The following is a 17,844-nucleotide window of genomic DNA, read 5'->3' as shown; positions in this document are numbered from 1 at the left end:
AGTCCACAGTGGCAGTGGTGATATGGCTGTCCGACTGGCAACATCCTAATCAGGCAGTCGGGCCACCAGGACTTGTACGGCGGTCTCGGGACATTAGGCAGATACAGTCCTTTAGAAGATCTCACATGAAATGTTACAGAAGTGACCCACCAAAAATATGATAAAGACGTTTTTTAATTAAGAAGAGTTTTTTTTCCCTAACAGTTGCATTTGAACTGATTTATAGTACAATGGATGATAGCACTTCAAAATGAGGGTGACATACTGTAACAACCAATAAGAAATGGGAAGCCGACTGCTACAGCTCTAAAACCTGACACCCAATTGTGACTTTACACTGAAAATGCATCTGATTGTAAACCCAAGAGCCATTAAAACATCACTCTATAAAACAAAAGGGGCTGAAATCACACCAGGTTCTTGTGATCATAGCATAATAATAGAGTATGTGGTGTATCCCAAATGCACTGTACCCACTATCATTTTTTGGAGGGAGTGTTTGAACTCATGTCTCTGACCCAGCATGCATGTGTAAAGAAGTTGGGAAGACATGCACTCACTTTTACAGTGGGTTTCTGGGGAAGCTACAGGCAACATGCGGTTACCATTCCCTACAGTGTCAGTTCAAAGGGAGTCCTTACAGTATTGCACATATACCGCAGTGCTTTAAGTGGCATGAAGACCTCTAAAAGGGGCATGGTAAAAGAAGTATAGCTAATAACCCATTCCAAGCGTTATGACTGACAACATGCAAAGCAGAAGCATATGCTTCATGCAGCAGCAAACCTAACCAATATTTGGGAGCAGTTCAGAGTTTTCTGTTACGACAACCAGACATAACACAACAATGAACATACACCTAAAAGAAGCCAGATCTACCAGCTTTGTCAATGCTTTTTAGCTGTATCAAATAAATAACAATTATTTTGTTGTGATAATGTGAACTGAAAATGTATGCCCTTCACACCTAATTTCTGTGTAGTCTCTCATTCTGTTAGACTTGCATCCTTTTTCTCCCCACAACTTTCTGAAATAATCCACATTCATATCTCACACACTATCTTTTCACTCTCCAGCAAACACTTTTTTTCATTTACTCTACTTCAAAGTCCACCCACACCACTTACCCACTCACCTGCTGTAAGTACTGCATTTTGTTTCCCTTTGGTGAAAACTTTTGTATTTAGTTGTGTAACTCTTCCACACACTTTCCCGCAGTCACAATTTGCATACATGTGACCATTTTGGATGCAAGGGTGCATTTTGTACTAAGACATTAGCACTAACTGCTGGATGTACATTGGGAGAAAAATCGTTCCTCAAGAGCACATTTGGTGAGTGTGAGTAGCTGCTTCCATCACTATTCACGTTCTGTTACATTTAACATTATTTCGTACTAGAAATAGTACCCTGGGGTCTATTTTGGACAAAATAATGCTAAATGCTGGGTTATACATCCTAATTCTGCTTCATCTTGTGTAATTCTGCTACAGCAAATTGCAGGAATCACGCTCACTCCTACAATTTACATGGGTCAATGGGCCCTGGTGCCACTGCACTAGCGGCATGAATGGTACTATTAGAATCAGCTCATGCACAGTACATTTAAACAGCCAGCAGGTGGCTCCAAAAGAAAATGCTGCAGTTAGTAATGCATAGCTTCCACTGAGGCAGCAGGTGTACTGACCTCAGGCCTAGAGACTTGAGGGACTCACTGAACACTGATTATTGCTGTATTTCACAGTTTAACAGCAGCCAAGGGGCCCATTCTTTTCCTTGCACTAGGGACCATGCCATACTGGGTACACCACTCATGCTGTACATCAAATTACATTCTGCTGGAATTGTAGCAACAAAATTATTAAGAATGCTAACAATCCGAGATACGTAACTGTTCACATTCAATACAAACTGAAACACATGAGATGGCAAGAGGGAAGAAAACAGAATGCCTGTCTTTGAAGTGCTTCATAAGAAATGTGGAAATTATACATTTGGTGGCTGATTTGTACAAAGTCAAACAAGAAAATCTGGTTTCACCCTTTAATCAAAGTTTGTGACCTTAGGCAGATATTTTATTTCAGCTTTTTCTTCATCATCTCATATGAAAGTGCCATCAAATACGTGAGTTCTGCACAGGTGGTGTATAAACATATTGTATATAATTTAATAGACTATAAAGTTGTTCTATCAATAGGAATGTGGTCCACATACAGGATGCACATGCCAACTTACTTGCCTCCCATATGGCATTGTTATTAGGGCAGGTCAGGAATGGCTCCAAGTACCATTTTTCACTTTTAATACGTGCCTCTCAGTGCAGTGATATTATGTGACGTAAAAACTTCAGAGTTTCTGCATGTTAGAGAAAGGTGCTTTTTTGAATTTGAAGAGACTTAGGGGGTCATTCCGACCCTGGCGGTCCATGACCGCCAGGGCAGGGGACCACGGAAGCACCGCCAACAGGCTGGCGGTGCTTCCAGGGCCATTCTACCGCCGCAGTCAGAAAAGGGGATCCGGCGTTTTCCCGCCGGTTTTCCCCTGGCCCTGTGGCCATGGGGATTCCGACCCCCTTCCCGCCAGCCTGTTTCTGGCGGTTTACACCGCCAGAAACAGGATGGCGGGAACGGGTGTCGTGGGGCCCCTGGGGCCCCTGCACTGCCCATGCCACTGGCATGGGCAGTGCAGGGGCCCCCTAACAGGGCCCCATAAAGATTTTCACTGTCTGCTTTGCAGACAGTGAAAATCGCGACGGGTGCAACTGCACCCGTCGCACCCCTGCAACTCCGCCGGCTCCAATCGGAGCCGGCTTCCTTGTTGCAGGGTCTTTCCCGCTGGGCCGGCGGGCGCCCTTTTGGCGGTCGCCCGCCGGCCCAGCGGGAAAACCAGAATGGCATCCGCGGTCTTCTGACCGCGGAGCGGCCATTTGGCGGTTCCCGTTTCGCTGGCGGCGCCCGCCGCCAGCCAAACTTGGAATGAGGCCCTTAATCATATTTTCTGTGTTGCATGATTTACTGGTGAACATTTCATCACTCACTCTTGCAAGAGCTCAAAATATGAAGACAGTCGGGCCTGGGAGAGTGAGCAGCATGCTCTTTATCTTTTTAATTATTATCCCCTCAGGAGTGAAGGAGTGGCCCAAGAACAGTAGATGCTTATTCCCGGTCAAACAAATGAGTACTTGTATTATGAGTATATACTGAGGTAATGAACAACTATATTATTTAGATATACTGCTGCTTTCTGTATGCATCTGCTGCCGTCTGTCTCCAAAACGAATGCAGCAAGTGACATGTGTGCTTGAGCCACTTGCTTCCAAACCTTTGACCCTTTGCAGTCCCTCACACTACTGTGAAAGAGGAATGCTATCCTGCTGCTCTCCTCTTCAACTGTGGTTTGCTCTTCCACATGAGATTGCTACCACTGCTGCTTCCTGTGCTGTGCTTTTCCAACACACAAGTGACCGTGCTATTCATGTTTTTAAAATGCAGCACCTGCAAATGGTGTCCTGCAGGATGTGTGAAATGTGTGAAGTGTGCGTACTTCACAATAAAGATTGCGTGCCTTGGGAAGTTAGAGTGCGCGGACACTCACACATTTACCCTATGGGGAACCCCAGCCCTAACCCTCCTACTAAGCTCAAGGAAGTCATATCTGCCTATTCAGGTCAACACAGTGACCTATTGTGGATTTCCTGGGAGGAATTTCACACCTCAATCACACCTTTTTCAGGCTAAGTACAGGATGGCAACAGATGGAGAGTTAAAGCAAATTACCCTCCAGAAACTCTAATCAGGCAAAATACACTTTTTTAAAGGTTACCTTTCCTCAATATTTATTAAAATTCTGACTCCACTTTGAATCGGATTGTTAACAACAGTTACAAATAATGGTTTAATTATTTTTCTAGCTGGCCCCCTTCATGAGACACAATATTAGTATTTTGATCTGTACTCTGATTTTCTACGTAGAACAACCAGGCCTACCACCCTGAAAATTTGTTTTAGGGCACTGCTACTATACAGACATGTTAATGTACATTTTCTACATGTCCTACTTTTAAATACCATGCATCCTACCCTTTGGGCTACAAGGCCTACAATGAGGTGACCTACTAATATTTAAAAGGGAGGTTTTCTATCTATCATGGATTATTTTTTACATGCTACAGAAGTTCGGACACATACACTGGCACTGGACAGCAGTACCCCAGTGTGCAGAAACTAAAAACCAGCAATAAAATTCAACAAAAAATGGGAGTGACCACCCAAAAATGGCCACTTTCTGACAATTACACTTATGGTGTAATTGAGCATAATGAAGCTAATCACTGGGGTTAGGTCATTCTAAGTGTGAACATTTTTTAGCATTTAGAAGGGTGATTAACTGCAAAGTTGGTGTTAGTTCACTGACTTCTGAAGGCGGTTCACTCATTCCAAAGCTTTCCATAAATTCGTTTGCAGAGACATGTACCAGTGAAACATTGAAGTGTGGTTTCTAGTCCAAAATTAATGTTCCCTATTTGCCCCATTCAGGGTTATTGAAAAGCCTCTTTCTCTATCTTTGCTTCATCTTTCTGTATTACTCATTTACTTGCCATGTAAGGAAAATACGTCTTCTCGTTTTCGAAAGTCAAGGTCACAAACTATTCAAAGATCAAAGTAACTTTGCAAAGTAAGAATGAAGATTGAAGAAGAAACAGAAATCAACCTTTCCTTTTGGTAAGAAGTCGCTGACTGTGAACAATCGAAATCATCAAAAAGCAGGAGAATACAATGTCCTGCAGGTTTTTTTTTTCCAACCATGATGCAGGCTTTTAAAAATCGCAGATTGGAGAGTTTCCTGTACAGATCTGACAATCTAATTTGAAATACTATCTTGGCATTCACAAAGCGTCTTTGTGCTGCTCAGGATGGTAATTACAGATCAAAAATGTGTGCATTTTAAAAAAGCTAGGAGATCTGCTTATTTGTAGTCAAAGTTGTATTCAGCATTAATGTGAGCCTTTCGCAGAGTCTTTTAAAAATTAATTTAGATGGTCAAATATTTAGCTTTGATTGAATTGCTGCCTTTGCTGTGTTGAAGAAAGATAATGAGAAAAATTCCTCTAACTCATTGACATCATTACAGGAGAACTGGCACCTGGCAGCTCAGGCAGTTCGTACGCGCCCTAACTCGGTGTATTTGATTTATGACCCATCGGATATTAATCAGGCAGAGAAAATCATGATGGACATGAAGATCAGAGGATTCCAGGTATGGCTGCCTAACGTATGCCATATTCAAATTATGATGTGTTGGTTTTTCATTTGACTTTTGACTGTTGTTGCTTATACATAATTCTCCCTCATTGGAGCCTTTTTTAACAGGTATTTGTGTACACACACATATACACATTATACATGTATTTGGATGTATATGCAAAGCACAACTACAGATAGGCATCGCTATGTGCAGCTGTTTCGGTGGGCACAGGGGCTGGGTGCGGGCCATGGTGAAAGGCTGCCTAGTCACCAGAATGGCAACAGAGGATAAAGATGATACAGGGGCTGAGATCAGAGCATGGCTAAAGGATAAATTTTTCACAACTGCAAGGTCTATGTCTCCCATAGGATAAAATTGGAGTTGCATTATTATTATATTTTATAATTGTAATCTCCAAATGGAAAAAGATGACCCTTTGAAGTTTGCGGTCCTTGGAATCCTAATGTAAATTCCTAACTTATGGTGATGTTAAATTTTCTTGCCTTATCCATTTGGTGCCTGCGCCTATCTCTGGTCATGTGACTGGTTGTAGTTGGTTGTTGGGCTTTGTGTATTCCATCAAGACACCCAAACACAATGAGAGCTTCGATGTAACTATATGGGCCACCCTGCGCAGGATAGGAAGGAAGAGCAGGACAAAGCCTCACTGCCACCTGAATAGGTTGTGTCCAGTCCACATGCAAAGGGCCTAACAACCTTGCATTGTCACTTCAGCCAGATTGAAGCCAGGGCAGGGGTGACAGGGAATTCCTTGCACTTCAAAGACACTGTCCAGGAGCTTCTCCTGCCTTCCAGAACAAGGGCACCAATGTTTAAAGGATGGACGTCAGACAACATCACTTCAGTACACCTCTGGACTGTGGATGCTCTGCCTGGAAGAAGGACTACTGTGCTGCTGAAAGGACTGCCAATCTGAATGACTGCTACTGTGAAGGAGTTGCTGCCTTGTTGTGCCAACCTTCTGCCTTCTTTCCTGGGGAAAAAGAAATGGATCAGCAACTTTATCTTGTACCCAGGACCCCATAGTGACTCAAAGGGCTAGTCTGCTGGCCACCTGATCAGATCCTCAGGGATATTTCAAGCTCCTCATAGCTCCCAGACACATTTTCAACAAGTTCCTGACCCCCAAGAGGTGTTGTTCAGGTCCTGGGCCCTTGGTGTGGCTGTCAAGCTCTTAATGTGAAGCTTTTGGGCTTTTCGTGACTGCAAACAGGCCTGTTCACACCAATAATGAGGCACTCACATAAAAATTCAGTGCAAGCCACCACAATTTTGTCTCTTCGCAAAGTAAGCATCATCCGCCCACATGGATAGCCAATGTGTGACTCCAGCACACCCATCCATGATGGCTGGCCTGCTCCTCATTCTATGCTATCACAGCGAAGCTCTCCTTACTCCTGGAGAACTTACTCCATGCAAACAAGACTCTTGGCAATAAATGTGATATGGCAAGCCTTCAGCAAGGCTAATTTGGGATGGTATCTGACCAGAGCTCAATCGCAGTCAGCCTGAACTTTTGACTTTGACCTGGACCAGCATGACCAGATAGCCCTGTCTGGCACGTTATGCTTTTAGGCGCTGTATTGCAGTTTATTCTTTAAAAATTGATATCTCTGGTTTTACTGATTGGGTTTTTGTCATTTTGGTCTTCTTTTGTTCATTAAATTAGGCCCTGTTTTACTAACCTGGTGTGGGGTCTTTTTGGGTGTAGTTTTATAGTTTGAAGTGTTGTGCTAATGATTTACACATTATCTCAAAAAATCTCTGTGCCAAGCTACCATGGGGTTGAGTACAGGTTATTTTGGGGTTTTGCTTGTGCCTCATCCTGATTAGGATTATGGTTAATGCTTGACCAGGGCTCACACCCCAGTCAAACATTAACCCAATTTCTAACATCCATTAAATACTACAGTTAAAACATAATTATAGTTTATTGTAAAACATAAGACCTACTGAAATCCCTTATTAAGAGTGAGCTGTACAAATAAAAACTCCCACATTTGTCATACACAGGCTTTTTGTTGCAACATTCTTGAGACTGGGCCACCCACTGGAAATGCTTAGGTAACACCAGCAACATGGATCTGGCTTCATCTTAACACAACAATAGACAGTATCTTATGAGCACATGATGTGTTCACTACTGAAAGAAATGCCATGGTGGACATTTTAAGGCAAAGGTAATAAGGTATGGTCAAGGTAGCTGTGTGACCTCACCCTCAGGGGTAACCTTTCAGGACTTTCAGAAGATCCTTAACCCTTATATGTTGCACAAAACCTCAGCCTCCAGTTGATTCCGAGTTATTTAGGTCGTAAATTCTTGCTACTCCCTGATGGGCTTTCACATTGAGGGCCTCATTTCTCCACCGCCCGACAAACTCTTTCAGATGGAAAAACCCCACTCCGGTTTTCTGCCCGCCCGCCTGCCCTATTATGATTTTTCCACTGGGCCAGTGGCAGAAAGGGCGTTTCCACCCTCTAGCCCGAGGAATAATCACCACAACATTGACGCAAGCTCGTAATCGAGCCGGCAGCAATGTTGCTGTACGTCGGGTGCAGCAGCACCGTTGCGCTTTTCACTGCCCGTAAATTGCCCGTGAATCAAATGCTACTAGTGGGCCTGCAGCACTGGTTGTACCACCCACATTAGTAGCCCTGTAAACATGGCTCCAAACTGCCCCTGCAGTGTCTGTGTGTGCAGTTTTAAACTACCAATGCGACTTGGCAAGTGTACCCACTTGCCAGGCCTAAATCTTCCATTTTCTTACATGGAAGACACTCCTAAGGTAGGACCTATTTAGCCCCATGGGCGGGGTCTAGTGTATGTTTAAGGTAGGACATATACTAATGTCTTTTATATGTCCTGACAGAGAAATACTGCTAATTCGGTTTTCACTGTTGCAAGGCATTTCTGTCTCACAGGTTAACATGGGGCTGCCTTTAAATATGATTTAAGCGTAGATTCCCTTTGGGAGCAGATAGACAATTGAAGTTTGAGGTCTCTGAACTCACAATTTAAAAATACAGCTTTTAGTAAAGTTGTTTTTGAGATTGTGTTTGAAAATGCCATTTTTAGAAAGTAAGCATTTTCTTGCTCATACCATATTGTGACTCTGCCTATTTGTGGGTTAGTTTGATAGTTGGGCTGTTTGCACCTCTCTCTAGACAGTGACACAAAGGGAGCAAGGGTATAGCCTGCATATCTTGATGAGCCATCTGTGCTAGGAGGGAGGAGTGGAGTGGTCACTTACACCTGAAAGAGCTGTGCCTGCCCTCACACAATGCAGTCTTTAACCCCCTGGTGCGTGTTTGGGGCCTGGCCTTGGCAAGGCAGGATCTCACAAACAAGAGAGACTTTCCTTTGAAGTAGGACTATGGTGGGCCAGCGGTGAATACCACCAAATTAGGAGTTTGGCGGTTAGGCCGAAGCCAAACCGCCGAGCTTCTATCCGTCCCGCCAAATAACCGCGTTCTACTGGTCTGGAGGTGAGCACCAGCTGGAGCTGTGTTTGAGTTGGAGAAGCTGGAAAGGTATATAGCTGGTCAACTGAATCAGTTCAGTAAGGATCTTGCCTGTCCAATTAGGAGCGTCATCAGGAAGTAGGAGCTGCAAAGGGCACTGAGGGCCTGAGTGACAGCAAAATAAACTGGGAGACACACAGCGGGATGAAGGTGAGGAGATGCACAGTGTACTATAATGTGGTAGTGGATGTCCCTGTTATGCCTGGGGAAGGGTCTCCCGGGCAGGTAGCAGTATGTCATCCAGGGGTCTGACTCCTGAAGAGTTGCTGGACAGATAGGCACAGAGGGTTCACCAGTTGGAGTTAGATGAGTTTAGGATGCAAAGGGAGATGGAAGAAAGGAGGATGGCCATAAAGGAGAAGAAGATACTCCTGGCTCATGAGCTTAGTTTGAGGGAACTAGATCAGAGGAGCTAGTCTAGTAGTCTAGTAGGGATGGTGGCAGCAGAACCACAGTGCCAGCTAGAGGAGGGTGCACATTCCCAAAGACCTAGTTAAGGATTACAAGAGGGAGGATAAGATGTACTTGTGATTCAAGGGGTATGAGCCTGCTCTCCACATAAACTTGGTCCCTGAAGCACATTGGAGGGGGGCGGGTCTGTGAAAGCACTCTGAGGTAGAGGGGAGGGATACTCTGACATCCTTAGGGGATCCTCAGGGAATCACTTACTCTATCAAGAAGGACGCCCTACTCACAAGGTATGGTCTCACCTCAAAGCAATATAAGGACAAGTTTACGTCCTACAAAAAGAAAGAATCCCAAGAAGGCTAGAATGTGTTGACTCTTTCTGCAGGTCACTGGATGGTTGGGTGAAGGGCAGTAATGTAACAACTTATGAGGGGCTTTATAATCTTAATTGCTTGGGAGCACTTGTACAGTGTTTGTTTTCCAGAGCTGCGCCAGCACCTGATTGACAGCAAGCTAACTGACCAAAGGAAGCGTGTGCAGAAAGCGGACCACTGGGATAGCACCAGGCTCCATAAGAGGCATGGGGAGACCACACCATGGGTGGGCAAGGTCCCTCTCAGAAGAATACAGGGGTAGGGTAAACAGAGGGAGTTCTCTAAAGGGCCCCAACCCGGTTCCTAGGGTATAGATTCCCAGCCCACCGTTGAAAAGAAGCCCTGGTTTTCCAAAGGCAAACCTGCAGGAGGCTCCCTACAAATGTTATACATGTGACCAGGTGGGTCATGTGAGGGGACAGCCCAAATGTCCCAGGTGGGCACAGACACCCACTGGTGTTCAGTCACAGGGTTTGGCAAGTGTAGGACTTGGGTAAGAGTTGGTTCCACGTGGGCGGGAGCCAGATGAGATGACCCTTGTCTCACTTGGGGACAGTGAGATCGTCCAAAGAACCCTTGAGTATTTCCCCTTGGAAAGAGGTGGAACACGGGTCTCTCTTGGAGATGTTGGGTCGGCCTTGTGTGTGACCACCCGGTCGACGGGAGCCTGTCAGGGTGATCAGGAGACCCTGGATCCTGAAAGAGTGGCCCAGGTGTCCGCCAGAAGGAGGAAGGGCAAGTGGTGTAGGAAACCGACCCCAGAAGTTCCCACAGGCCGGGAGGAGGTGGAGCCTGAGGGTGAAGCCACGGAGCCTACAGGGGAACAGGTGGCTGAGCTGGGGGAGGTCCCTGAGCTGACCCAGTGGCAGCAGGAAGAGGGACCCACCACAGAAGCAATCTGTGAGGCACAGAGAACATACCCTACTCTGGGGGGTTTGCGGCGGTGGGCTGCAGACCAGGCATCTGGCAGTGAGTCTGGATCACACATGATCTACTGAGAGGACAGCCTCCTATGTAGTTAGCCTAAGGTTGCTGAACCTGGGTCAGCCCGTGTGCTGGTGGTACCCCAGTACTTCAGAGCCTTCCCTCTGGGTCTGGCTCATGATGTGCCTGTAGCTGGACATTCAGGGCAGGTAAAGACCTTTGAACGACTTGTCACCCACTTTTACTGGCCCCAAATGCGCAGACATTCAGATGCACACTGTAGGTCTTGCCAAACTTGTCAGGCTAGTGGCAAGAGAGGGGGAAAATGTAAGGCTCCCCTACAACTTTTTCACGTGGTCAGTGTCCCCTTTGAAAGGGTCGGTATTAACATTGTGGGGCCTCTAGATCCCAAGACAGCCATGGGCAACAGGTTTATCCTGGTCTTGGTAGACAATGCTACCATGTACCCAGAAGCCATTACTTTAAGATCAATCACCTCCCCTGTGGTGGGACGTGCACTGATGGGGGTTTTTACCCGCCTGGGTTTCCCAAAGGAAGTGGTCTCTGATAGGGGTACCAACTTCATACCTACATACATGAAGTCTCTGTGGAAGGATTGTGGGGTGACCTATAAGTTCACTACTCCTTACTACCACCCAAATTAACGGTCTGGTTGAGAGGTTCAACCGCACCTTGGGCATTATCATGGGCCTGTCAGAGCCCTTGAGGCGTAAGTGGGACATACTCTTGCCATGCCTTCTGTTCGCCTACGGGGAGGTGCCTTAAAGGGGTCTTAGATTTAGTCCTTTTGAGTTACTGTATGGCCACCCTGTCAGGGGACCTTTGAGTCTGGTTAGGGAAGGCTTAGAGAAGGCCTTCAGTAAGCCCCCCCAGGATGTATTCAGTTACATGCTGCCTTTTAGGAACCAGGCAGCTCGCTTCAGGAAGCTCGCTCAAAAGAACCTGAAAGCAAGCCAAGACAATTTGAAGCGCTGGTACAACCAAAATGCCACTCTGGTTGAGTTCCAGTCTGGTCAAAAGGTTTGGATAATGGCCCCAGTGGAACCTAGGGCTCTCCAAGACAAGTGGACTAGGCCATTTGAAATAGTGGAGTGCAAGAGTGATGTCACCTATCTGGTGAACTTGTGGACTCCCAGGAATCCTTTGAGGGTCCTACATGTCAATCACCTCAAGCCTTATTTTGAGAGGACAGAGGTGACAATGCTCTTGGCTGTGGATGATGGGGTAGAGGAAGAGAGTGAGCCTCTTCCTGACCTCCTGTCTGCCAAAGGGAAGGATGGGTCTGTGGAAGGTGTGAACCTCCTCCCCTCACTGACCCCAGAGCAACAGAGAGTCTGTTGCCAAGTGTTGGGACAATTTGTCCCTCTATTTTCCTTGATCCCAGGGGTCATTCATTTGTCTACACATGATGTAGACACTGGGACAGTCCTCCTGTTAAACACAAGGTTTACAGAGCGACTGACAAGGTCAGGGCTAACATTAAGGATGAAGTATGCTAAATGTTAGCTGGGCACTTCATCACTGCTGACTAGTGCTAAAGTGCAAGTGCTCCCTTACGTAAAATGTATGTGTAATTCATTTTTCCATGATTGGCATATTTGATTTCCTAGTAAGTCCCTAGTAAAGTGCGCTAGAGGTGCCCAGGGCCTGTAAATCAAATGCTACTAGTGGACCTGCAGCACTGGTTGTGCCACCCACACTAGTAGCCCTGTAATCATGGCTCAGACAAGCCACTGCTGTATCTGTGTGTGCCTTTTTAATCTGCCAATTCGACTTGGCAAGTGTACCCACTTGCCAAGTCTAAACCTTTCCTTTTTATACATGTAAGGCACCCCTAAAGTAGGCCCTAGGTAGCCCCATGGGCACGATGCAGTGTATGTTAAAGGTGGGACATGTACTGGACTCTAGCATGACAGAGGATGCCATTCCAGTTCATGGGCGACTGGAAGTGAATTTCTGGAGAAAAACCTGCAAATGACGCCGGACGACGCCGTGTTACTTAGCGAAGGACGCCACTGCAGGGAAACTGCGATGCTGCCTCCCCCAGAAGCCGTGGACCTGGCAGAAGCGCGAAGACCCCAACTACTCTGCAGGCCTTGCGTTGCCACAGCCGCTGATCCCGCACGACCTCGCTGAGATCAGAGTGCCGTAAGTCCAATGTCCGTGACGTCCGACGCCATTGCAACGCCTGTGGCCCTGTGACATCCTTGCAACCCCTTGAGGTCGCACTGCAGCATCATGACTTCTTTGGACTTCGCCTCTGCCGGAACCAAGGGACCAACACCTTGCAACCGATGCCACCTCACCTCCACCACTCTGCAGTAAGGACCCAACGTCTCTTTGCAACGCCACTGCTCCTCTGCCCTGTAGCACTGGAACCGAAGTCCCATCGGATCCAGTGACACCTTGCTCTCTGACTCTATGTTCCGGCCTGTTTTATACTTTTTTACTAAGGTACTGTACATGGAGGTCAGTAAACAGCACCTCTGGCATCGCATTGTAGGAAACGACTCCATTACGATGCCGCTAAACAGCAAATTGCTGCATTTGTGCCTATAGGCACTATTTTTGTGTTTTTAAGTGTTAAGATCATTTTGATAATGATGTATTGTGAATTTTTATCATACCTGGTCTTGGTTATTTAGATAAAATATTTTCTATTTTTCTATACCTGTGCTGTGTCATTTTGTAGTGGTTCACTGAATTACTGTGTGTGTTGGAACAAATAACACATTGGGCCTCATTCTGACCTTGGCGGGCGGCCTCCGCCGCCCGCCAAAGTACCGCCGTCAGAATACCGCTGCGCGGTCAAAAGATAGCTGCGGTAATTCTGAGTTTCCCGCTGGGCTGGCGGGCGACCGCCAGAAGGCCGCCCGCCAGCCCAGCGGGAAACCCCCTTCCACGAGGATGCCGGCTCCGAATGGAGCCGGCGGAGTGGAAAGGGTGCGACGGGTGCAGTTGCACCCGTCGCGATTTTCAGTGTCTGCTATGCAGACACTGAAAATCTTGGTGGGGCCCTGTTAGGGGGCCCCTGCAGTGCCCATGCCATTGGCATGGGCACTGCAGGGGCCCCCAGGGGCCCCACGACACCTGTTACCGCCAACCAGGTTCTGGCGGTCAAAGCCGCCAGAACCAGTCTGGCGGTAAGGGGGTCGGAATCCCCATGGCGGCGCTGCCTGCAGCACCGCCATGGAGGATTCCTCAGGCCAGGGGAAAACCGGCGGGAAAACGCCGGTTTCCCTTTTCTGACTGCGGCTTTACCGCCGCGGTCAGAATTGGCCTGGATGCACCGCCAGCCTGTTGGCGGTGCGTCCGCGGTCCCCGGCCCTGGCGGTCCATGACCGCCAGGGTCGTAATGACCCCCATTGTCTCTGAGTTAAGCCTGCCTGCTCGTGCCAAGCTACCAAGGGGTTCCCCTTTACCCTGACTAGAGTGAGGGTCCTTGCTTGGGCAGGGTGCAACCTTACTGCCAACTAAAGACCCCATTTCAAACAAGGCCATTCCCATAACAGACATTATCAAATGCTCTGTGATGAGCTGTGGCAGAAAATGTAGGCATCATGGGCACTACCAGGGTATTTAGCCGGAATGTTTATGAAGAGCCCCTCATGGTCCTCTATTTCCAGGACATTTATTGGATAATCATGATTCTGGTTCCGCTATAGGTGTGCAGTGGCTGCAGGAGGCACAAATTGCACATGGGTTCAATCTATAACACCATGCACATGAGGGAATCCTGCAATACTGTAGAAGACTTGCTTGGTCCTCCCTATGGTCAAAGAGGGGAATACTTTGGCAGAAAATACAATCCTTCCTCTTTCACTGTCTACGTGGTAGTGGTGGTCTTGTAGATACTCCTAGTTTCAATGTGACAACCTCCATGGCATAGTTGACCTTGCCAAAGTGTTTTGTGATAATGATGTTTTTATACCACAACCACTGCGTCATTTCCTATGCCTGGCTTGACTATGCACAGCAATTCTGGTGCATTTCTAGGTTTTGGTTACACTTCCACACAATGCATTATGCAGTGCTACACTGATAAATAATACTGTGTTACATAAGCATCAGAGTTTGTGGGGGAACCCCTACATTGCACATATTAAATAATGCTTGAAGCAGCTGAATACTGTGTAACTTTTGCCCTACGCAAGCCTTAAAAACATACACTTTTGAAGATGCAGCATTTTTTAAATATGACTGATTGCTGGTGCAGCACTTGCATCACACTGTGTGAAGCAAGGTTGCCATACGCCTCTTATAAAAATGCCCATAAGTGCATTGTTATTAGGAGAGGTTGATGCATGATTTCAAGAAACATAGTGGAGTTGAAGAAACGCAAAATGGAGCTAAGGGTTTTGTTTTTGCTTTTATAAATGGATTATGAACAGAGACTAGTAATTATATTCACATAGTGAATTTAGTATTGGCCGATTAAGAGCATTGATGATATCTTAATACTGGCCAAAAATAGTAGTGATATATTTTGAGACAAGACAAAAAAACCTGTAGGAAAAAGAATCACAGAATTGAAAGGATTCAAATATGAATTTTGAGTAGAATCGAATGAATGAGATCAATCAAGAAAAGCAAGGCAGAGGAGATGGGATGAATACAAATGTTAAAATGCTGAAAAGGAATATAGCATGTCATTATTGTGAAAGGCTTGGACACTTTAAAAAGGAATGTAGACAGGATCCCAATAGGATTCTGATGAATTCAGAACAATTTCAACAAAATCGGTGAGGTAACTGTTCATATTTAGTTAGCCTGTGGGGAGCCAAGCCTTCGGACTCCATGTTAATCTATGCAAAAAACTGAACAAATGTACACATTCAAATTTTCTTCAGTACAAAATGATTATGTAAAATCCTTAGTTTAGCTTCACAACGTTGGGTGTGGCTGTGCTTGTTATTCAAGAATTAATTCATGGGACTCTAATGATCTACAATATTTTATGCTGTAGTTTTGCTTCCAGACAGAGCAGTCATTTTTATATTTTTGTAAGACCTTCTGAGAATGATAATTAGTTGGACTTGGAGTTTAACCAAGATTTTTACATAAACGTTTTGCAATAAAGAAAATGTAAAGTTTTTGGCATGGATGGATATGTAACAGGTTGCTGTGGCTCCCCGTAGGCTAACTGAATTTGAATTATTTATTCTTTGTTAGTCTTTGTTAGACCTCGGAGTGTCAACATAGTGAGTAGTAGCCTGCGCAGGGACAAATGCATCTTCAACACACAATGTAAGTGAACTGAGAGGTAACATGATGTTGAACAGGTAGCATGAGCAGTAGGATATCCAGAATCAGAAACCATTTTGAATGTCTATGTCACCAGCCCCACTGATGCAGGAAAATATGAGAAATAGAATTTGCTAAAATCCAGGGTGTCAACAACACTTAAAAAGACACAACATGCCTATTTTTCTATTTGCGGAGCTCTCTGTCCAAACTGTAGAACCCACACAGTTGTAAACTTACTATTAAATTAGAGTTTGGTAATTCCCAAACAAACATAAACTAACACAAAGGTGTAAGGTTATCATTGTGAATAATGACTTGTGACCTTGAATGATGAGATGGCAAGGAGTAGTTCACAATGACAGTACCTGGGGGAAAGGGGCAAGACGGTGGCATGATTGGTGCAGTCCTGGAAGTAGATTAGATTGGGCCATATTTTGATGGAGAAGCTAATGGCCACCCCATTTCCTTTTTTGATTGATTGGGGGGCTACCCATTCTACAGTTCGTTCTGTGAAAGTCCCAAACCTACCCTTCTCAGGAAAAGAAGTTCAAGTTGTCAGTAATAAACAAATTGTGAATCAAGTAACAGCAGATGTTCCAGTCAAAACAGGACAGTTTGAGAATAAACATCATTTTGTATAATATGATTCAAGTCCACTGAATGAGCTTGGAAGAGACATTCTTTGCAAAATGAGCGGCATGGTATATTGAACACCGGATGTTGGAGCAATTGAAATGCAAGATGAGGATTCAGTTTTTAACATTAATTCAGAAGACACAAGAGTTGAGTTGTACCCAGTTTTGACAAAAGATGGCCTGCCTCTGGATTTAAGACATTCTGTCAAGGAAGAGGTATGGGATTTCACTGGCAAAGATTAAACCAGATGCAATATTTATAAGAACTAGACAATACAGACTTACAAGAGAGGCTGAAGAAGGAATTAAAGCAGTAATTAAAAAAATGATTGAGCATGGAAATCTTCAAGAATTGCTTGGTAGTCCTTGCTATTCTATACAATAGTGATGGTAATTCAATAGCTGAATGACAAATAGAAGATCATGCAAGACCTCCTGAAAATGAATAATATAATTGAAACTTCTTGCCCCATAGTAGCAAATCCAGCAGTAATATTGTTACAAATTCTATCGGAAACAGAATGGTATACAATCATTGAAGAGTATAGTGAGAGTGCTTCAATTTTCTCTGAACTATTGAAGAAAGATTTAGGGAGCCTACAACTACCATGAATTTCAGCTATGCTTCAGTACATAGATGATTTGTTAATAGCAGCAAAGACACAAGAGGACTGTAAATTGGATACCGTTGCCCTCTTAAATCATCTAGCTGAAAATGGAAATTAAGTTTATCCGACTAAAATTAAATATTGTGAAAAATACACCATTTATTTTGGGAATTATATTGAAAAGAGTGTGAAGGAAGTCTAAAGAATGCATTCTTGCAATTCTGAAATTCAGCCCAAAGACTACTCAGAGGGAGGTTTGAATGTTTTTTTACAACAGTTGGGTACTGTTGTCACTGGAGTCCCAACTTTTCCTTGATTGTGAAACCTTTAGTGAGGTTGATGTGTGATGATGTTCAAGATCCGGTACCATTTGATGATGAGTGTTATGATGCATTTAAGAAATTGAAAGAGAGTTTGAGTCATGCGTCTGCACTCGGGATGCCTGATTATAATATGATGTTTTTCTTATTTTATTATGAAAAAATGGACGTGGCCTTCTGATTCTCATTCAGGAACATGGGGGTTTTATAAGCCCATTGGCATATCTTTCAGGTGTATTAAATCCACTTGCTGTAAGTCTTTTGGGTGTGTGAAATTGGTTCCAGCAGTTTGGCAATTTAACAAAATGAAGAAAATGTGATGGCTCATACATAAATTGTCTATGTCACACATTCAATTGAGATTCTTTTGACAAGGATACAGTGCATAATGAATTGTAGATTGACACGTTATGAGCAAACTATTATTTTAGTAGAAAATATTTCAATTTGAAAATGTAATGTTTTGAATCCAGCAACATCTCTTCCAATTTCAAACAAGGTTTTTGAAGATACGGAAGAT

General features: G+C 44.8%; 1 protein-coding gene across 1 annotated transcript in view; it reads left to right on the top strand.

The window, feature by feature from the left end:
• Positions 1-17,844, top strand: part of LOC138273633 (uncharacterized) — a 1,227,671-nt gene that overhangs the window by 375,909 nt on the left and 833,918 nt on the right. The window contains exon 3 of the mRNA XM_069218896.1: positions 5,131-5,256. Within this exon, the coding sequence (XP_069074997.1) occupies positions 5,131-5,256 (126 nt within the window). The remainder of the gene's footprint in view (positions 1-5,130; positions 5,257-17,844) is intronic.

This window comes from Pleurodeles waltl, chromosome 2_2 (assembly GCF_031143425.1).
Source record: "Pleurodeles waltl isolate 20211129_DDA chromosome 2_2, aPleWal1.hap1.20221129, whole genome shotgun sequence".
Taxonomy (NCBI): domain Eukaryota; kingdom Metazoa; phylum Chordata; class Amphibia; order Caudata; family Salamandridae; genus Pleurodeles; species Pleurodeles waltl.
The sequence above is the reverse complement of the archived record's forward strand: the minus strand, read 5'-3'. Positions and strand labels throughout refer to the sequence as shown.